Source organism: Lynx canadensis, chromosome B2, assembly GCF_007474595.2.
Source record: "Lynx canadensis isolate LIC74 chromosome B2, mLynCan4.pri.v2, whole genome shotgun sequence".
Classification (NCBI taxonomy): domain Eukaryota; kingdom Metazoa; phylum Chordata; class Mammalia; order Carnivora; family Felidae; genus Lynx; species Lynx canadensis.
In genome coordinates this window covers 139,317,400-139,340,503 of record NC_044307.1, presented here as the reverse complement: position 1 = coordinate 139,340,503, position 23,104 = coordinate 139,317,400, and the positions used below count along the sequence as shown (strand labels likewise).

Sequence of the window (23,104 nt, the reverse complement as noted above, 5' to 3'; positions counted from 1 at the left end):
ACATTTAGGTCTTTCATCCATTTTGAATTTACTTTTGTGTATGGTATAAGAAATTGGTCCAGTTTTCATTCTTTTGTATGTTGTTGTCCAGTTTTCCCAACACTATTTGTTGAAGAGACTGTTTTTTTTTCCATTGAATATTCTTTCCTGCTTTGTCAAAGATCAGTTGACCATATAGTTCCATGTGTTTCATAAGTGGCTCCATAAGCCATTTGAGAAGCAAAAACAAGTGTCACAGGTAAGAGTCATGAGTGACAAGGGAAGGTTTCTGTTTACTTTATTTAGGCTCTCTGGAGTAACACTGACATATCTTGCTACTTTCATCAGCAGTAATTCCAGCTAACTTGCCTTCCATCTGGTGTTTTGCTCACCAGGGAGATAAGGGCATGGTATAAGATGTTTTTCTTTGAATTTAATTAGGTGAATTTTTAGCAAAATCCTGAATAAAAGCTTATCTTTTCTTCCAGATGGGTTCTTCTCAGATTCTTCTAGAGTTAATTCTCCCAGATTCAATGTTTCTCATTCATTATTACCTCCTTCTAGCCCATATCCCATTTGGATTCCTTGGGACAGTGAGTTGGAAGAAGGAAAAAGCAGATTCCATGGACTCAGGTTCTCTCCTTGAATGTGGAAAATAACCTTAGAAAATATCTTTGCTCCCAAATTAAACAATGGCAATGATATTTATAAGAATTTTACTTTTAGGAATTCTAAGTTTATACCAACCATTAACTCTCATAGGAGCAATGATACAAAAGTTATAATTTTCACAAACCAGAATCAGGACATTTAAACACAGAGGGCTGAAATGAATCTAGCATTAATATACAGTATAATCAAATAAGTGGGCTGAAACATTTCAGCAATGTCCTATGTCCTATGGCTGTTTCTTACTCTTTTGGTTTCAAGATAAAAGAGTGGAAAAAAAAAAGTATACAGTCACACCCTCAAGGAGCTTACCTTCTCCAAATTGGAAACTTCCTTTTTCCAAAAATGTAGAAAGGGATTGCTGATGTAAATGGAAATCTGAAAATGGCATGGTGCTTGGCTAGATAATCCAAAACCAAGCTTGACCTATAACTGTCAGCACTGAGCCTGGCATACAAACCTTCCCCTGATCAGTGTGTTGTATTCATCATATATGAAGTATTAGCATCCACTTGTCAGCAGATCAAGTTATGCTATTGGGGTTCTATCCCCTATATGACTGCACTTTTAGATGATGGCTGAGCTTTTATAATTAACAGTTTCACAAATAATTAATGGATCCTATTAATCAGAACCAATCAGTCTACCTTTCAGCTGAAAGATAGAGACCTAGATCCAGTTAGTTCAAAGACATAAGTTCAGTTCAAAATGTCACAGTCCAATTTAAGGAAAAACTCCAGATTTAGACCTATAAGGAGACAAGTGTTCTGTTTAATTCATTTTCATTTCAGTGGGAGTATAGCCAATCAATAAAGGAAAAGTCATGAACAGATTGTCAATTAGAGAATATTCTTAGAAGTATGCTATAGAAGAGAAGATAGAAGCCTTGCAAACTGGCTTGAAAAATCTTGCCTTGATGCAATTACACATAACAGTTTTGAAAGTTAAGTTTCAGGGTTACATAGATCTTGATTCAAATCTTAGCTCTCTAATTTTTAGTTGGACAAATTGGGCTTATTAAATTTTCTGAGTTCTATTTTTCTCTTCTGTAAAACTTGGAATGTAACTAGTACCTTCCTCACATGGTTTGTGTAATGATGAAATTAAAAAAAAAACCGGTTTATTTAAGGATTTTTTACATGGAGTCTAACACGTATTAACTTTCAACAAATGTTACCTAAAATGATGGCTATGCTTCTCATGGGCTTCAAATTTAATGAGGCTGACACTATTCTCCAAAAGACCCTGGTAAATGTTAATATTTATAAAAGTGTTACTTTTGTTTTGCTTATACTAATAATGTTTGTAACATTTTTTCAAGTGTGCTAAAATAAAGATGCATCCTGACCAATGATTGTTCTAAAAAACACAACTATTTTCTTTGACCAATTATCTCTCCACAAAATGTTTTGGTTTGTTAAGTTCCATAACATCATCTATTTTAATTAGAATTCTGACTGCTATATTATATTTTACATCAGTTTAACTTCAAACAACTGTGTGAACAAAACATCTCAGCCACACCAAAGCATGGTTTCTGTCACTGTGCTAGAATTAATTTGATAGTGCAGAAGACCTATAACTTTATATAAAATGTATTTTAAAAGGCAATTAAAGCAAGTCTGTGTAGATGGGCATGCTACTTCATTTGTTCATGTACTATTATTTTGAGTTTCTAAATTGTTGAGAAAATAATACTCTTGTGGAAATGATCGTTGGTGTGGTTTATGTGTTTTAATATACGCTTTGTGGCATTGACTCATGGAACAATGTCTTTTGTGGAAATGTGACATATTTATTTGTATGCAGGAAACATCTCTTATGTTCAGAGAAATAATCTTTTCAAAAGATGGTATCAATTTTTCCTTTGATATTTATATCCTAAATTCCACACAAAGGATAGTAATTTTAAAGAATACAAGTTTCCTGTCTGACTTCCAGCTTGAGTTTTCTGTCACCTGTGCGTGTGCATGTTACAAAGTGTTCAGAAGAAGATGGCCATGGTTACAGTATAGTGACACTAATGAATCTCTTAGCAATGATTCTTGAGATTTTTCTTCCCCTATATCCCATTCATTCAGGACCCTACTATTCTGCTGCAATATCCTTATTATTTGTAAAATGTTTATAATAACTGCTTCGAGAAAGTTGTAAATTATGGTTGATAAGATTCTCTTTCATTGTTTTATTAAATTAACCAGGGCCCTGTCCACTCACTTTTCTTTATCTTGTCTCTGAGACATAAATAATACCTTTAAAAAATTTGGAAAGTGAATAAACACTTAAATCAGGAGTTATCCCATTTCTGGTATTGGTGATAGAGAAAGAAAAACTATACTGATTGATTTTTAAAAAGCTTGGGAATAGTGTTTGCCTGATAGTGTGGTTAAAGATCATAGGTTAGTTGTTATGGTCCTATCCTAGGCATTTATCAACTGGCTAAATCGTTTGATTTTCTTCTCCACCAGACTGTACATTTGGGGACAGGGAACACTGTATCAGTTTTCTCACTGGTATATCTACAACCCCCAAGGGGAGTGCTTTGTACATGGTGAGTGGCCAATAAGCATAGCAAATAAATGCTCAGAGCCTCAGTTTCATCCTCTTCAATATTAGTCGAGTTAACAATTTTTTCCCTGTCTATGATCACAAAATTTTTTTGAAACTCAAATTACTCAATGTAATGAAAAATTTAAAGTCCTTTAAAATTGTAAGGTATAATCTTTATTATTTAGATATGTGTGTCGTTTATTTTGCAAAGAAGTTAAATAAGCTTTTTTGTTGTTGTTGTTCTCAGAAGAACAGACTGCAGGATCTCAATTTACACTGTCTGGTTTTAATAGGACCTCTTATTTCTTTGGCCTTGGATCACCAGCAGCATCAGAAGCACACTCATTCTTAATTTCATTCAACTCATGTGGTTGCCTTTTCATTGCCAATGGGGGCTGAGTAAGTATGAAATTATAATGTCTGTAATAATTTCCCCTGTTCTTCTTGGCAGGCACAATCAGTTTCTGATGTTCAGGTCATACTGCTGGCAGAATTTTTCAATTAACATTTAATACTCCCCCAGAAAATGCTCAACCTCTCGTTGGCACTGAACCCACTGTTTCAGTGGGAAAATGTTCAGAAACAAAGAAGACCTTCTCTTTCATTGATCTTGTTTTCCACAGCTTTTGTACTTAGAATGATCTTCATTCTGGAAGACACTAAGCCCCATGGATGTTATTTCCTACCCTGTGGTTGCTTATTTATACCATTTACTATCCTTAGGACGTTTATGGACATTGCCTTGCAAGTTCTGAAAAAAAAGTCCATCATGAAGGTGTTAGAAAAGATAGACACACAGACTCACTGTATCATCATTAAGGCATCCATTATGAAGAGCTCCACCTTTCTGACCAATTTTACTGTGATTAGTGAGTGACACAGACTCATAAAAGAAGCTAGGAGTCTTCTCAGAGATGGAATCTAAATGACTAAATTTCCAAAGCTAGTGTTTGAGAACACCAGTATTATAAGTTAATAAACAATGCTGCTGGCTAAAAAGAGTTTCATCATGTGCAGTCAGCATTTACACTTAAATTTTGCTTCAGATGCCCTGACTGTAACCTCAACTTAAATGTGAAACTTTTAAGTAACAAAATAGCTATTTCCCTTCTCCCCCATAATTGGTTTGCATCTTTTTTACCCACTGAATTTATTCAGTGGACAGTATGAAAGACTTATCAATAAGGAACCAAGTAAGTTGCACTGCTCTGTCTTTAGAGTTCTCTTCACATCATCTTGGTAGTCAGCAAGATGATTTTGGAATGATCCAGTTGGGAAGGAACTGATTGGATCCAAGAGAATGACAACAGAGACACCCATGCAGTGCCTTGCCTTGCCTCTGCAGAAATTGTGATTCTAAAGAGATAAACTGCATTTCAAAATATTATAATGGGTAATATATCTGACCTATGAGAAAGCAAAGCACTGGGTGAGTGCTGAGACACTACATGCTAATGGCGTGAGCCTAATGGGTGGGAAGATGAATTCTCAGTAGGAGGGGAACAAATAACAAAACTCCTTACTTTTATATAGCACTTTTAATGTTCATCGTACACTTCCATATATCTTATCTAATTTGGACCTAAAATCCATGTGAGATTGAATATGGTTATTATTTCTCTAGTAAAGTTTTACTAGTACGATTTAGGGAGGATGGGTGACAATGTTAACTAGCAAGGGGCAGAGATTCAAACATGAGTCTTCTTAGGACTCTACCCGCTCCACCATGCCTATTGGGAAGAGAGCCAATTGGTCAATTTTAGGGAAATTTTGAAAACACCCTGAACTTTAGCTTTTCTGAGAGGTGGTTTAATTTACTACTTTTACTATAAACAACTTAAAGTTCAGAGAAGCAAGGTGTATGAACAGACCTCGTAAACCTCCTGGACAGATAAGACTCCATTTCCTCTTCCATGAAGTGAATAGGTTGAACCAGATCTGTGCCTCTAAATCTTGGCTGCACATTAAGAGGCCTTCTTGCCTCTGTCTAAAAACTAACCCCAGAGATTCTGATTTAATCAACCATAGCCTTAGGTGGAGCTAGGCTTTTATTTTTGTTTTAAGGCTTCCTGGGTGATTCTGATATGCAACGAAGATAGAGCACCACTGGAATAGATGATCTGGGAGGCCTTCTTCTATGTGTCTAAGCATATTTCAAGGACTTACGCAATAGTTATGATGTTCCATGAGTTAATAAGTTAATTGGAAAAAAATAATGATTTATTTTAACCTGTCTGGATTCCTTGATAAAATATAGATCTCATTCTCATTTAAGAGATTCTGGGAACCTTAGAATTTTTGGCTGGACTATATATCGCCCAGTTAAATCTCTCCTCAACTTTGCTCTCCTTGCAGACTTAGACCCAGCAGCTATCTGGCTAATCTAAAGAATTCCTGTACATGCCAGAAAGTTTTATCTGAGCACAACTATTCAAAGATTCAGTCATTTGGAGACAGATGGGAACCAAATTAAAGATGTGGAGTTAGGCAGAAAAGAGACTTCAGAGAGTCCTTAGAAAAACCATTGAATAAAACCATGGACAAGAAACCAAGGGGTTACAAACACCACAGAATACTTTGGCATAACTAGTGCTCCTTTTTATCGAGCTAGCCAGCCTGGTCCTAAAACACAAAAGATAACATTTTTCAAAGGAAACTTGGAGAACTGCAGAAAACAATTTTTTTAAAATGAGCAAGTTACATAAATCAGAAAGAAAAGAAAAAAAAAATCCAACTAGTGAGCTTTTGTGCCTGAAAGGGCATAATGAGAGGTTGAGTGAAATGAAGCTGCCAGTCACCATCTGGGTGCATGGGGGTGGGTGCAGAGTGGCTGGTGTGCAGACATAGGTGTCTTTGAGGACAGATTTTGTATTTGCTAAGAAGTTAATACGAATTTGCAGATGACAGTTTCAATTTTTCCTGAAAGCTTCAAATAGTTGAAGATGAAAATACTGTGAGAGAGCCTAAAAAATTGCACTGATTTAAGATAACCACAAAGCATGTCCAATTGAGGGAAATTTTTCAGCATGCTATTTTCTAAGCACTTGCTCCGTAATCACTGGCTATGGATGGTAATGAATATTGCTGATTTTCTGGGGGGGATGAGGGTTAAAGGTAGTGGTATAGGAGGATCCTGAACTCACCTCCTCCCACAAACACAACAAACCCACAACTATATGTGGAACATTTCCTTCTGAAAAGGAACTGAAAGCTAGCTGAACAGTGTTTACACAAAGAAGGATAAAAAGGCTACATCAATATGGGTAGAAGAGGCAGAGACATGGCCTTGCAAAAAACCCCACCCCAGGTGTAATGACCATAGTCAGGAGGGTTCTTATAATACAGAACTTGTCCCTTGATGAGTGAGGGTTTTCTTGTCACATATCAGGCACCCCTTGGGAACTGCATCAGACAAATGAGCCACCAAAGAGTTAGAGTTTGGCCTTAAGAACAAACAGGACTGGGGGCGACAAGGTGGCTCAGTTGGTCAAGTGTCAGACGCTTGACTTCAGCTCAGGTCATGATCTCATGGTTTTTGAGTTTAAGCCCCATGCCTGCTTGGGATTCTCTCTCTGTCCCCTCTCTTTGCCTCTTTGTGTACACTCCCCCCCTCTCAAAATAAATAAATAAACTTTAAAAAACATAAACAGGGGCTTACTTCCAGGAGAACAATCGGGCTATGAGGAACAGAAATCCACTCAAAAGGTTCAGCATAGACCCACTACAGGGGGACCCATAAAAAAAGCAACAATTTGAAAGGCGACTAATCCATATCAGGGGACTCATTATGTTAACCTTAAAGCATCTTCCAGAAAGGCAAGAACCTGTTGAGACTCACTCTGGGGGTGGAGGTGCTGGCAGGTACCATATTTGCATTCACCTTCTGCCTTATTGGTGCTGGGGCTGGTGGGTACCATTTTTTGCACCCATCTTCTGGCCTGTTAGTTCTAGTGGGAGCCTCACTCCCTCCCACTGCAGCCATTGTCACTGAGTGTCTTGCCCCTCGTGCACCATAGCTAGACATACAAGTACCTCACATTGCATCTCAGCTGTGGGTTGTCCTGTCCCAGTCCTGGTATGTCACAACCACAGCCAGCCTTGCCACAGATGATAGACATGTGCAGCCCACACAAGGCAGGCCTCTTGAGTGCCTGGCTCTGTTGGCCAGTGGGAAATGTGTTTCTGAGCCTTATGAGTCTGAGATAATCAGAGAGACAGTTCTTAGGAGCCTACCATCCCTAGGTACTGAACAAACAGCTGACTAAAACATGTCCCCAGTCTTCATGAGACAAATGCCTATTTTCTTGTCCTGGAGCTTCAGCCTGAGGGTCAGGCTTCAGGTTTGCCACATATCCAGATGCTACAGCAGTGCACCCAGGGAGTGTGGGCATGGAGATACCATATTAGAGCCCTCCCTTGACCTTGCTACAGCTCCCTGATGCATCCAAGAAATGAGATTTTATATATATGACTAATGCATTTTTTTTTGCCAGTGTTGCTGAGGGGATGTCTCCAAATTTCCTGGTCTAGAAATCAGCAGGGTTTATGATTGCAGACCCATCTATATATACATAAGATTATCTCTATCTCTATCTCTATCTATCTATCTATCTATCATCTATCTATCATCTTAAAAGCTGGTGCCGGAGGATCTGGCTTACAATTAGCCTAAAACCAGGCCCTGTCTGAGCTCCAAACCTTTGGAACTCTGACAGGTCTTGGCATACTCTCAACAACTAGGACCCATCAAAAACCAATCATGCTACTTAGACAATCAAAGAAGTCTGAGAAACAACCAAAATCCAGGGCAAGGTTGAATGATAAGGTTCATGTCCTACACAAGGCCACTCTTTCAAGACTTGAAGAGAGAGTTGTTTCATCTAATAAGGAGAAAAAGAGAGCTGCCCAAAATGAGAACACGAAAGAATGTATTCCAAATGAAAGAACAAGACAAAACCAGCTGAAAATGGATCAGCAACCTGGAATATAGGGCAGCGGAAATTACCCAATCAGAGGAACAAAAGAAATAAGAATTAAACAAAATGAAGATAGTTTAAAGGACGCTTGGGACAGTATCAAAAGAAAAGGCATCTACATACAGAGGCCCCAGATGTAGAAGGGAGAGAAAGAGGTAGAAAAGTTATTTAAATAAATAATGGCTGAAAAATTCCCTGGTGAACTTCCCTGAACTTCCCTGGTGAAGGAAAGAGACATCTAGGCTCAGGAAGCAAACAGAGTTACAAATGGGATGAACCCAAAGAGATTACACTAAGACACATTATAATTAAATGTCAAAAGTTAAATATAAAGAGAAAAATTTTAAAAGCAACAAGAGGAAAACAACTTGCTACATACAAAGGAAATTGATAAGACTATCAGTTAATTTTTCAGTAGAAACTTTGCAGGCCAGAAGGGAGTAGCATGATATAGTCAAAGTGCTGACAGGAAAAAAAAAAACTTCCAAATGAGAATATTCTACCCAGCAAGGTTATTATTCAGACTGAAAAGGAGATAATGTTTTCCAACAAACAAATACTAAAGGAGTTTGTCAACACTAAACTGACTTACAAGAAATATTAAAGGGATTTTTTTTTTAGCTGAAAAGAAAATGCATTAATTAGTAACAGGAAAACATATGGGAGTAAAAATCTCACTAATAAATGCAAATATATAGTAAACAGTAGATTAACTGCTTACAAGGTTAATATGAAAGCTAATAGACAAAAGTAGTAAAATTAACTATAACTATCATAATTAGTTAAGGGATAGGCAAAAGAAAAGATGCAAAATATGGTATCAGAAACAGAACACATGGGGGCGGGAGTAAAAATATAGAACTTTTAGAACATGTTCAAACTTAAGATGCTATTAACTTGATATAGACTGTTAAATATGTAATGAAACTAGAAATCAATCACAGGAAGAAAATTCGAAAAATCAAATGTGTGGATATTAGATAACATACTATTGAAATCAATGAGTAAAAAAAAAAATCAAAGGAGAAACAAAAAAAATACCTGGAGACAAATTAAAATGGAAATACAACAGTCCAAAATCTACGGGATGAAGCAAAAGCAATTTTAAAAGGGAAGTTTACAGCAGTACAGTCCTATTTCAGGGAACAAGGAAAGCCCAAATAAACAATTTAACTCTGCATCCAGAGAAGCTAGAAAAAAAAAAAAGAATAAACAAACCCCAAAGGTAGTGTAAGAAAGGAAACAGCAAAGATAACATGGAAATAATTGAAATAGAGACTAAAAAAACAATAGAAAAAATTAATAAAAGTAAGAGCTGAAAAGATAAACAAAATTCACAAACCTTTGGCTAGACTCACTAAGAGAAAGATAAATAGACAGACATACAGACAGATATAGAATCAGAAGTGAAAAAGAGAAGTTAGAGCTCATATGACAGAAATAAAAAAGATCATAATAGACTACTCTGAACAATTTTAGTCAACAAATTGGACAACCTAGAAGAAATAGATAAATTCATAAAGACATTCAACCTAACAAAACTGACTCATGATGAAATAGAAGACCTGAGAAGAAGGATTACTAGCAAAGAGATCAAATTGTTGATCAAAAAGCTCCCAACAAAAAAGTCCAGGATCAAAAGTCTTTCCTGGTGAATTCTACCCAACATTCAAAGAATAATTAATACCTGTCCTTCTCAAAATTTTCCAAAAATTGGAAAAGAAGGGAATGTTTCCAATTTATTTTGTAAGGCCAGCATTACCCTGATATGAAAATCAGATAAAGACACCACAGAAAAATAAAATTACAGGCCAATATTCCCGATGAACATATGCAAAAATCCCCGACAAAATATTAGCAAGCCAAATTCAACAATACTTTAAAAGGATCATGCACCATGATCAAGTGGGATTTATTTTAGGAATGCAAGGATGGTACAACATCTGCAAATAAGCAATGTGACACATACATCACATTAACAAAATGAAGGATAATATCATGTGATCATTTCAATAAATGCATATAAAACATTTAACAAAATCCAACACGCATTTATGATAAAAAATCTCAATAAAGTGGGTATAGAGGGAATGTGCCTCAATGTAATAAAGGCCACATATGACAGGCCCAAGCTAACATAGTACTCAACAATGAAAAACTGAAAATTTTTCTCAGGAATAAAGATTAGAAAAGGATGCCTATTCTTGCCATTTTATTCAACATAGTATTGGAAGTCATAGCCATAGCAATTAGGAAAAAAGAAAAGAAAAGGAAATAGAAATATAAAAATCCAAATTATAAAGGAAGAATAAAACTGTCACTATTTGCAGACATGATACTATATATATGCATGATCCTAAAAACTCCACCAAAAAACTGTTAGAATTAACAAATAAATTCAATAAAGTTGCATGATACAAAATAAATATCCAGAAAAATTTGCTGCACTTCTATACATTAATATCAAACTATCAGGAAGAGAAATTAAGAAAATAATTTCATATACAATTGCATCAAAACAATGAAATACTTAGGAATAATTTAAGGAGATAAAAAAATATCTCTGAAAACTATAAGATGTTGATGAAAGAAATCAAAGAGGACACAAATAAATGGAAAAGTATCTCATACTATGTGTTGGGAGAACCCAACCCATTTTAATATTGTTAAAATGTCAATATTACCAAAAACTGTCTATAGATTCAATGCAACCCCTATCAAGATCCCAATGGAATTTTTACAGAAGTAGAAAAAACACTTCTAAAATTTGTAGGAAACCAAAAAAGATCCTGAATGGCCAAAGAAATCTTGAGAAGGAAGAACAAAACAGGAGACATCACATATCCTGATTGCAAGCTATATTATAAAACTATTGTCATCAAAACAGTATGGTACTGGCATAATAACAGACAAATAGACCAAAGGAACAGAATTAAGAGCCCAGAAACAGACACAATACGGTTAACTAATATTTGACAATGGAGTCAAGAATACTCAATGGTGAAAAGACAGTCTCTTCCATATGTGGTGCTGGGATAATCAGATATTCACGTGTAAAAGAATGAAACTGGACCCATATCTTACACCACTCTCAAAAATTAACTCAAATAGACTAAAGACTTATATGTAAGACCTGAAACCATGAAACTCCCAGAAGAAAACATAGGAACAGTTTCCTTGACATGGGTCTTGGTAATGATTTTTTTAGATATGACAACTCAAACACAGGCAACAAAATAAAAAATAAACAAACAGCACTATATCAAACTGAAAAGCTTCTAGACACACAAAATAAATCATTTACAAAGTGAAAAGATGATCCATGGGATGGGAAAAATATTTTCAAGCCATATATCTGATAAGGGGTTAAGATCCAAAATATATAAAGAACTCATATAACTCAGTAACAAAAAACCCAATTAAAAATGGGCAAAGGACCTGAATAGACATTTATCCAAAGAAGATATACAAAAGGCCAATGTGTACATGGAAAAATGTTCAGCATCTTTAGGCATTTGGGAAATGTAAATTAAAACCACAGTGAGATATCACTTCATGAATGTCAGTATGACAAGAAATAACAAATACTGGCTGGATATGGAGAAAAAGGGACTCTTGTGTATCATTCATGTTCTTAATTTGTGTGCTAATATAGGTATCTAGTGATATACTGATTCATATGGGAACCCATTTTGTCCTCAAGCTATTCCCTTTGATTATGATAAATAATGATTAAAAATACAAAACGTGCCTTCATGACATGAAATTGTAATCATATTTAATATGGAACATACTTTCTGATTTTTTTCTTCAGCTCTGTTTTAAAAATATTTCCTGGGAAAACATTTGTATATGCAGTCGATCCTCATTATTAATGGATTCTGTATTTGCAAACAACCTTGCTTGTTAAATTTTATTTTAACCCTAAACTCTATACTGATGTGTTTTTATGGTCATTTGCAGTTATGTACAGAGTGACAGAAACTTTGAGTTGCTTTGATGGACAAGTTTTCAGTGGAGGTCAAACAAAGCAACACTCTGCCTTCCCATTTCAACTCTCAGACTACAAATGTCTCCTTTCTGTGACACATTTATAGCATTTTTGCGTTGTTTGTCGGTAATCTTACTATTTAAAATTGACCTCAAACAGAGTGCTGAAGTGCTGTCTGGTGTGCCTAAGTATAAGATGGCAGTGATGTGTCTAATATCTTAGATGAGTTTCATGCAGACATTGGTTACAATGCTGTTGACTGTGCATTCAATGTTAATGAATCGACAATAAAGATTAAATGGATGCCTTTATACAGAACCACAAATAACAGAAAGTTATGTTTTGATTAACTGATGCAAATGTGACTGTGGCTCACAGGAACGTAACCCTAAATCTTCCCTAGAAGCAAAGCTTCAGTCTTGTCTAATTTATTAATCACAATGACTTCATAAAACATAACTATCATGAATATTGAGAACTGACTGTATTAACTTTTTAGTAATTTTCACTCTTTAAAATCTTCTGTATTTCAATCATAAGAGCACAATCTATTTCCAATTTAATGTTTTTGGACTTACACATATATGCACATATAGATATATATGTGTGTATGTGAATTTATGATTTTCTGATATTAATCCAGTGATACAGATCAGTTTTCATGATTCAAGTTATAAAAGCTAAATACTCATGAATAAAGCAGTGAATTGAGAGAATTGTCTGAATCAGAATTTACATCTGAATACTTTGAGGTGAATCTGAAATGCTGAAAACTTGGAATTACAAAATATTTCAAAGATGCATGCTTCTGTTGTTCAACTTTGAACAACTATCACATTTCTTAACTATCACAGAGAGATAGTTGTATATCAAGTCTTCAAGGATTATCAAGTGACTTTTGTAAAAGCATGAGAAAATGTCCAGACTTTTCACAATCAGAGCCTTTATCATGGGTTTACAGTGCAGGGACTTGGTTGTAGAAGTACTATGGGGAGGCTGCAAAGAGAAATGGCTTTAAGTTGAGACTTGAAGAATAAGGATTTTATTAGAAAAGTAGATTACAGGGGAAAATAAAAATTTATAGAAGAATTAATATATAGCATATTTGGAGACTGAATGTATCATGTTGGTTTAATATATTTAAACCTTAAATTACAAAGAATAATTTTTACTAAGTGTGAATGATTACATTTGAATCTCTTTAGGACACCTACTTATATGCAACTAATAAGATAACACATGATCGAATTTAAAAAACATACCTGACAATATTCTTGCCTGGGCAGAAACTTATATCCAGAACAGAATGATCTCTCTTTCATTTGAACACATCCAGGGTTCCCTCATGTGTAACAGTCCTATCTGCCCTACTTTCGAATGCAACATCCTGAATATAATTAATTTCTGAAAGCAAATATTAAAATAATCTTTACATGAATTAAAAAGAGAATGAGAGAGAGGGAGGGAGGGGAAGGAGGAGAGGGGGAGTTAGAGAGGGAGGAGAGGAGAAAAGGAGTGGAGGGGGAGAGAACAGGAGAGGAAAGAGAAGTGTCAGGGTTTAAGCTGAATATGAGAAGTCTGAGTCCAGGCCATATACTGTGTGTGACCTTTGAGGCTCAACCATAGGCAACTACAAAGGCTCTACTTGGTAGACTTCATGGGGAGAAGCTGTCCTCCCCACAAGAGACTTGGTATATAATCTGGAGGAATTTGTGTTCAAGGACTCATGCCCCTCTTCCACCTCAACAGCAATGCTCTAAGATGTATATGCATCACTAGTCCAACTGCTCCATTTGGAGCCTTCTTATTGAGTAGGCCTTGACAAAGCTATTTCCAGGGTCTCGGCTGAGACCTCCTTATCAGGAGTCCTTGAAGAAACGCTTCTCTCTGACTCAATACTTTCCCGCTCCTAGCTCTTCTGGTGACCTGGTGCCTTAATGTGGGGAAAAAACAGAACCCTGGGGAGCGGACACTTTTATCTTGTTTTGTGTCTTGCTTATACTCTCACAGTAAGTGAATGAAGCCTTGACTGTTGCCTTCAGTCTGGCTCATTATATTAATTGACTACCACCAAACTGGCATCTCAGCAATTTCTCTCTCTGACAGAATCCATTTGAGCTATCTAAAATGCAAGAGGGTGAGATGGAATTGAAAACAACATTATTTAACTTGGTAAATCATTACTCTTTTTTCTCTAGATAGTATAGCTGCAAAATTATGGAGAGTAGTCCCTTGAAGTTACCATAGGAATTCTTAGTACTAGAAGGGACTTCAAGAGTTTTTTCAGTTCAATTCTTACATTTTACAGATGAGGAGGAATGAGGCACAGAACAGTTTGAAATTGAGCCACAAGTGGCACTTGGGGTCCTGAGCCAAAGCCAAAAAACATTTTTTCTATGTGACCTTTATATTCTACATGTATATCTTGAATTCAAAGACCTCAGCCTGAAGAATTTGTGGGAAGTAAATGGCCTGAAGCAAGAATGGATGACTAGGGAAAGGAGAGATGCGAAGACAAACTCATTACATGATGTTTATTGTATACGACATTTCTTTTATCTGTTGTTCAGCTCATTTTGAGGACCCTGAAATTTTCTTGAATTTAGTTATCATAAGAACTTTTATGGGTATTATATAACTTGGAACCAGTGGAGAAGGGGTGGTAGTTTTTGTCTTCAGATAATTATTAGGAGGCACAGGAGGCTTTATTTATTTCTTTTACATATCTGAGAGCATATTGCTACCATCACCCTGAACTCAAGAAGGAATCTGAACACTACACATGACTGTTACCTACTTCCTGTCCATTAAGGGAATATCTACTAAAACCTTTCCTGAATCCTGAAACAGGAAAACTAATAAAAGGGAAAAGCTTCGCTCATGAATTCTCTTCATTGTTCTAATATGGGATACCGATTAGAATTTTTCTTAAGAACTTTTAATTATTCAGGAAAACCTATATTTAATGAATTGGCAAAGGCCTATTTATTAATTGGATTTTACTGTGCCAACACATTGTACCAGTCATAAAAATAACAGGAATGATGCGCTTTACAGAGTGAGACAGAATTGGTGTGAAGGTACATCATTTTGGGAAAGCATTTGCAGGGAATAGAAGTGGGAACAGAAGTGGGGGAGTAGAAGGTAAAAAAGGAAAGAAGGAAAAGCATGTTCTGAAATGGTCCAATGAAGACCAGAGTTTCTAATGTGCCTGTGGTCTGCTCCTCAGAACTGTGTACCTAAGGGTAGAGGGAAGCAGAGGGGACCATTTGTCCACAGCTTCCCATTTCCCCAGTCAGGGTGTCTTCGTGGGTGGCAACTTCCTCACACATTCTCACTGTGAATACCAGGCTGATTTCTGTGGAGGGTGGTAGAGTCAGAGAAAGTTCCAGGGATGAAAACAAGGGCTATAGATGCAGCTAGGGTAGAAAGTTACCAAGATATATCCGGGCAAAACTAACTGCCATACTAATCACTGAAGTCAAAGGTGAACAGCAGGATGAGAGGTGAGGTACAACAAAGGTCTGAAACGATATGAAAATCACTATTTTAAAATATTACCTGAGAGAGCTCTGGAAATTCCATGAAAGTGCTCTGAGGACATCAATGGAGGGTAGGATGGGGCTAGCAGTTGAGCAGTGCTCTGTGGCCCCAGCATGTGATTCATCCTGAATAGCTCCTTTGATTTCCTTTATATATTGGCTTATGAGTTTGTTTTTTTTAATAGAGTTCACTATTTATTTTGAGACAGAGAGAGATCACAAGTGCATAGGAGCAGGGGAGGGGCAGAGAGAGAGGGAGAGATTGATCCCTCTGCAAGCTCTGTGTTGTCATCACGGAGCCCAATACAGGGCTTGATCCCATGAACTAGAGATGTCATGAGCTGAGCTGAATGCCCATGGAAGAGTCAATTGCCCAACCTACTGAGCCACCCAGGCACTCCAATATATTGACTTAGGAGTTCTTGAAGTAAGTGTCTACATCTAAACTCAAGTTTGGAGACTGTAGTCATAAATCGTTGTTTTAGGTTAATTAATCTACATTAATCTTTATGAAGATTAAAAATATGAAATTCACATATTTTAAAAACTTCACACAACATTTATTTCTTGGTATTTATTGTTAACATATTTTAAGATGTCACACTGTTTTACATTATTTATCAAAACGAGTTTATCTGCTCCTGCTAACCAAAATAATTTTATTTCAATTAATACCTAAAGCGAATTCTAGAAGAAATAACATTTTAAACTTTAGTGTAAAGAGTTCTCTAAGACATTCAAATCCCAAAGTAGGATTGTTAGCATTTAGCATGAATGACATTTTGACGTAGTCAGAAACCAATATTTTATTTCCTCCTTAGAAGTAGAGAAATTATACCTAGGTTTTATTCACAAGATTTACTTATTGTAGCAGTTGCCAGAAGTTTTTCCCCAAATACTGCATGTGAGTATTAATGAAAATATTTGTTCAGGAAAACACTTGTGAAGAAATCTTCCAATAATTTTTAATACAGATTTAGAGATAAGTTAACAGTATTAAGAAGAGTTAATTCTTCAACATCCGTTTCTATGATCTGCTGGAACTAGAACAACTCTGGGAAAATAGTGAAATTATGTCTATTCACATTAATATAAAATATAAACATTTAATATATAAAGTTCAAAGAACATATTTAAAAGATTGTACTTTATGGTAGCAGAGCAAAAATAAAAGTTTAAAATATGCCTATGAATAATAACCACCAAATTTACAATAATATAGGTCGCTGGGAGTCAGTATGATAGGAGAAATGAGGCCGCTTCTTATATATATGTAGCATATGTATAATATAATTTACATATTATATGTTATTATGTATATATAATTGTTATATATTATGGATTACTTATATAATGTTTATTTAATTTTTGAGACAGAGGGAGACAGAGCGTGAGTGGGGGAGGGGCAGAGAGAGAGAGAGAAAGAGATCGACAGAATCTGAAACAGGCCTGTCAGCACAAGAGCCTGATGTGGGGCTCGAACCCACGAACCATGAGATCATGACCTGAGCCTAAGTCGGATGCTTAACCGACTGAGCCACCAGGCGCCCCAACTTATAATATATAAACATACAATCATGTATTGTATATTATATAAAGTATATAATATATATTATTATGTGTAATATATAATATATATTACTAGTATATATAATTATTATAATTATACATATAATTTTGAAGGTGAAGAATCTTATTACTCTCTATACATTCCTTTGTGCTGGAACATTTAATAAAATATGAGATAGCTCATTCTCAAGAAAGAAAGGAGAGAAAGAAAAGAAACTCAGTGATAACTCTATGTAGATGACAGAAACACAACCTACCACAGAGGAAATGAAAAGCAACTTAGTGTTTTTAGGACACACTGAAGAACAGTGTTATGGTAGAATTAGCACCTATATGTGAAATAGTTAAAGTTGACACTGTAAGAAATACTACCAGGAGCTCTGTATTGCAAGTAAAAGGAATACAATTAAATTCTTATATTTTCATGTAAACCATTATGTAAAGGACAGATTTTTATTTAGTAGGATTTTTTTTCCTTTAAATCCATCCTCAAAAAAAATCATCCTCTAACTAGGATATTTTATAGTTTTAAAAAAGAAAGCAAGCTTTGTTAGTATTTGAGCTCTCTAAATAAACAATTATCTTTTTTTATTTTATTAAAATTACTAGTGACCGTATTCAGGGACTTATGAATTAAAATTAACTCATATGTATATACATATTTGTGTGTGTGTGTGTGTATTAGATAAAATATATACAATATATATAAAATATATATCTAATATATATATTAGATAAAACATTGTTATTCCTTATTTTTTCAGCTACTTATATCTGAAGTGAGGAAAAAAGCTTATACTTCTGTTCTAATCAGTCATGCCTGTTCATTTTGTAGTTTAAATCTGAATCAAATATTTAGTATATAAAACAAGTATGAGCTCGGACTTGTTTTAAAGTCAGAAATACTTTTTAGTGAAAGAAAAATGACAATAACATCTTGCATATATATACATTCTCTGCTCTGGTAACTGGTCATATGAGAATTTATCTAGTCAAATTAAGAAGTAATCTGAAAAATGAAGGCAATATCATTCATTTGGCACTCTTCATTGGAACTTTATTGGTCAGGATGATTTACACAACTCATAGAGATCTAACAGTTTCCAACCCTTACTTTTTCTTTTTTCTTTCTTTTCTTTCCTTCTTCCTTTCTTTCCTTCTTTCTTTCTTTCTTTCTTTCTTTCTTTCTTTCTTTCTTTCTTTCTTTCTAACAGTGTCTGCATAGACAATGTTCACGACTACATGGACAAATCTTTTTGGAAAAAAAACTTACAAAAATAAATACATGTGGGACAATATCAACTTTATATTTATGATTAATTCTATGCTTTGGATAAGTGCTTTCAAAAAATGAAACATTCCTGGTGGCTATAACTCTGTGTACTATTCTGGTTGATTTTTTAAAAAATATTCTTGACAATAATACATTTTGTAATATTTATCACCACAGTTTTTAGAATTTGTGTGGTAAATTTTATAATATTATCTTGCAAGTAATTTTTTTCTTTAAAACCAAAAAAAGTTTTTGTGTGATGAATAGCTATAACATTTCTATCATTTGACATCTGGATTTTAAATCTTTAGATCATATGATGGTGATGGTATCTCTTTTCCTGCCTCATGTTTTTCAGAACAGCACTGTGTAAGAATCCTACTTAAGTTATACTATTTAATAATGTTGTTGATGAAGGTATGATGATGATGGAGTTGAGACAGAACAGAGCAGTATTAATCATGGTATCTGCATTAGCAGTTATTTTTGTTGTTGTTTTGGTTGCCATAGTCACCTGAGCCTCATGATTCACTTGGTGTATTAAAACATACTAATAAATATTACCTTAATCTGGTTAGGAAACTGCAACTTGACCATTAATTGTACTTGACCTTTCAAAAGTATTTGTTGAACTTTAAATAATAGCAGGAAGTGAGCATTTTACCTCAATACTCTCATGGGGGTAGCATTTTACTCACCTTTTTAACAGGGGCAATAATATCTCCGAACTATCACTTTTGTAGTAAAAACACCACAGCCGGGAGACAGTCCAATTAAATATTCTAGCTAAAGTAACATATTTTCTTCAACCCCAGATGCTTTCTTCATCACTTCATCAGTCACTAAACTGTCTATTTTCTGTTTCGCAGTCATATTCCCAGAGGGTTACCTGACTGCGGAATTAAACACCCAACTTGCCACAGGTGGGTGTTGGGGATGAGTTGTCAAATCACACTGCATTTTGTTAGAACAGAGAAGTAAAGCATAATATCATGTTCTCACTAAGATTGCAATGTCACTATCCGTCTCCAAGCCATCAAGGAGGTCAGATGCCTTTAAAACAAACTCACCTAACCAGCAATCTCTAAACACTGAAATAAGACCAGCCTTCTTATTTCACAGCCAAATTGCTGCTTTACTGGCTCTCTCTTTATAGAAAAGTGTAAACTAGAGGGGAGGAAAAATAAGGAAGGAAAATACCAAGAGAAGAAGTAAAAGGAAATAAAGATTATGCTTCAGACATCAGGATTTCTAGGACACTTTAGTAATTTCTCTTCATTGTGTCCATGATTCCAGACATAAATTTGGGGGTACTTTATTATTTCCGCATTATTACGGCTAACTAAATCTATTCCGTCAGTTCTTTAGTTGAATTAACTCAAATCATAATTTGCCACTCTACTAAAAGAAAATTATATTGGCTAATATAGATATTATATTGAACTAACAGTATTATAGAACTAATGACTATCTGTCCTTGAAGAAATCACTGATATTTCTGTGCCTCAGTTACTCATCTAGCATAGGTAATCTCTAGGGTCCCTTCCAGCCTTATCAGCTTGTGATTCTATGAATTTTCTTAGGACAAATGAGAAACATATTTTCTCTTTATAAAGCAGTCCTTTAATTATGCTTTATTTATTATTTTTATTATCATAACTGCAAATTAGACTTGGTTTTTTATCTTTGAATCTTTGTATTGGATTATTACAAGGTAAATGTTTTCAAAAAATAAATTCTTCCATCGATTTCCTTCCTGCATTTTCCCTTCTGTTGTTAGCCTTCTTCTCAATAGATGGTGCTCTTTTCTCAGAGACACTACTTACCTTATACCTCAGCAAAAGATTAGAGAAATTAGTTTTATTCTTAACAATCATTAATTAAAGAGATCAGGCATATAAGAAGAATCGATTACAAGCAGCTTGCAGCACCTTGATCATGAAAGTATGACAGGGAACATGATTGTTTAATGATTGAGAGCTCCATTAAGCCCCTGCGATACTTGCTGAATAGATGGATGTGAATATTGTAACTAAATATGAAAATACCATGTTCACTACATACAAATAACCCCTAGTAGGAAGAAAACCCCCATTTTAAGGTGTTAAAATATTTATTTACTTTAACAAAATGAATATATCAATTCCATATAGCATGTAGGATTTGAATATACACACCAGCACTAATGCAATCTACATTAATCTCAATTAATATTGAAAACCGTACACTCTTTGCCAAACAAACCTGGAGGCATATGAGTAAACAGAATATGGCCCACAAATTCTTTTGAAATAATTTCACTGAGTAAAGACACTTTTTTCCCCATGAGCAACCCACTGTAACTCTTTATATTATAGTTATAATCCAGAATCATGTCGCTTTTGGTCACTTTTAATTGGGTCTCATTTTCAGAGGATTTGAAAAACAGTCATACCCTGCATTTCTCCTGAACCACACTCTATTCCCAATTCGGTTTGTGACTCCCATAGCATATCTACAGCTGCCAACTGCAAAATGTCTAGGCAGCCCAACTGTCATATTTATTACAACAAAACAACATTATTTACTGTGGAGAGACACAAGGAAAAACTTTCTCACTGAGGTGGCCTCAGGATGGCCACAAGGGGAAGTGAGACAAATGTGACAAGGAAGGAAAGAGGAGGGCAGGGGGGTGCAGCAAAGTACATGGAAACCAGCAGGGGTAGGAGAGTTGCCAAGGTTTTCTCTGAAAGAACTCAAAAGGAGATCGGCCCCCAAATTAGGAAATCTAACTAAAATTTCTCTTTCATTATTCACAAATTACTGTGTCCACAGCTCCTGTGGAAGGGACTGTGGGTTCCTGTGCCCAAGAGCCCCCTTGGCTCAGTGTAAGTGAGCTCTAAGACAGAGCTTATTATATTATTATTATTATATTATTATTATTATTTCCCCGGAGCTTTACAGCTTCTACCAAAGCAACTTCTCTGTTTCTGAAATTTTTGATTCTTTAACAGTGGAGAGAAAAACAGAAAAGTAGATTTTTGCACTCACAACCACCACTCTATCCACTGTCGCTCCCATAATACCCCCCTGTTTACCTCTCTTCTCTCATCCTCCCGCCAAACACTACCCAGGGGTCAGGTGTCCCTTTAAGCCCCTATTAGCTGCTGAAATCTCTGCTGGGAGCCCTGGCGCCTTCCTTACCTGACAATCACATACATGACCAGGAAGTTTCCGAAGAGACCCACGACGCACACGATGGAGTAGAGGGCCATGATGGTGATGGCTGTGATCATGGAAGGACTGCCGGTCGAAAGGCACGAGCTGTCGCTCCCGCCCAGCTCCGTGCGGTTAGGACCGCATGGGTCGGACAGGTTGCCATCTAGGTGGGAGAAGTTGACCCAGGAACCCGGGCTAGGTGCTGGGGAGCAACTTGAAGAGTGCAAATAGGGATCAGTGCAATTGCTGGCGTTCGTGGGGACGGTGCTGCTGTCCATGGTGCTGACGCCTGGATGGGACCTCGTTGTGAGGTAACAGCGAGCACCCAGACTTTTCCAGGTTCCACGCGTCTCAGCTGCTTCCTCTCGCCGCCGCTACCACAGTTCCTGCTATTTCTTACAGAGACCAATCCTGGTGCAGCCAGAGAGGAGCTTCAGGCAGAAGGGGAGAGCTGGGCATCTGACATTATCCACTGTTTGTAGCCCCCTTTCGCCTTAGTAGTAGAGACACGTCCTCAACCCAACACCACTGTAGGGAGGGGAGGGAGGGCTGTGCGGGATCCAGAGGCTGGAGGGGAGGGAGAAGAGAGAAGGGAGGGTGGATTTTGCGCAAAGCGATCTAACGAGTTGGTCTGTCTCCCATTCGGCACTGTCCCTGCAAACACATTAAGGAGGAGCAGAATGGGGAAGGAGTGAGTTGGAGGGAAGGGTTGGGGGAGGAGATGAGTTAGTTCTTGGCAGCAGTTAGAGCATAAGAAAGGGGCTGACATCACTCTATTTTCCTAGCGCCGTTTTCTCTGTATAATACAATACGACAGGAAACACATTGGCCTGGTGCAACCCTGAGTAATCCTTACCCCCCAACCCTTTTTCCGCCCTTTAGTCTGCTGAAATCTTTTGGCATAGGGCACACAAATTCTCGTCTTTAGTCTCCTTGTCTCAGTCCTGCGTGTCTACACATAGCCAAAGGTGTTTTTACATCACTGAACGAGAATTTTCAACCCTACAAACCTGTCTGAAACAAATGTCCTTTTTCTGAAAAAGAAGTGAGAAACAAACTTTTGTGTAGGAAACTTATTCCATTCAGTCCATATTCCTTTAATTTCTCCTAGAGCAGAAGCTTTAGTTGCAACTGATCTCTATCCTGGTGGGGAAAAAGGCACAAGAACTGGTTACAGCAATCAGGGGATTGTGGCATTCAGGAAAGATAAAGGTGATCCTCTACACTAACTCTCACAGATCTGTTTAGAATTATTTATTACCTCTTTATTGCCAGGCACATGAACATGTGCTTTTCAGTGAAGCGTGTCAACATCAAGCATTCGCCTTATTCAGTCTGTTCCTCCTATAGAGATTCC

At 36.3% G+C, this 23,104-nt stretch overlaps 1 protein-coding gene across 2 annotated transcripts in view; it reads right to left on the bottom strand.

Moving 5' to 3' along the window:
- OPRM1 (opioid receptor mu 1) overlaps positions 1-22,213 on the bottom strand; it is a 178,745-nt gene extending 156,532 nt beyond the window's left edge. For both annotated transcript variants that reach the window (XM_030316643.1, XM_030316642.1), the window contains exon 1: positions 21,733-22,213. In XM_030316643.1, the coding sequence (XP_030172503.1) occupies positions 21,733-22,025 (293 nt within the window). In that variant the 5' untranslated portion in view covers positions 22,026-22,213. The remainder of the gene's footprint in view (positions 1-21,732) is intronic.
- Positions 22,214-23,104: the final 891 nt, after the last annotated feature.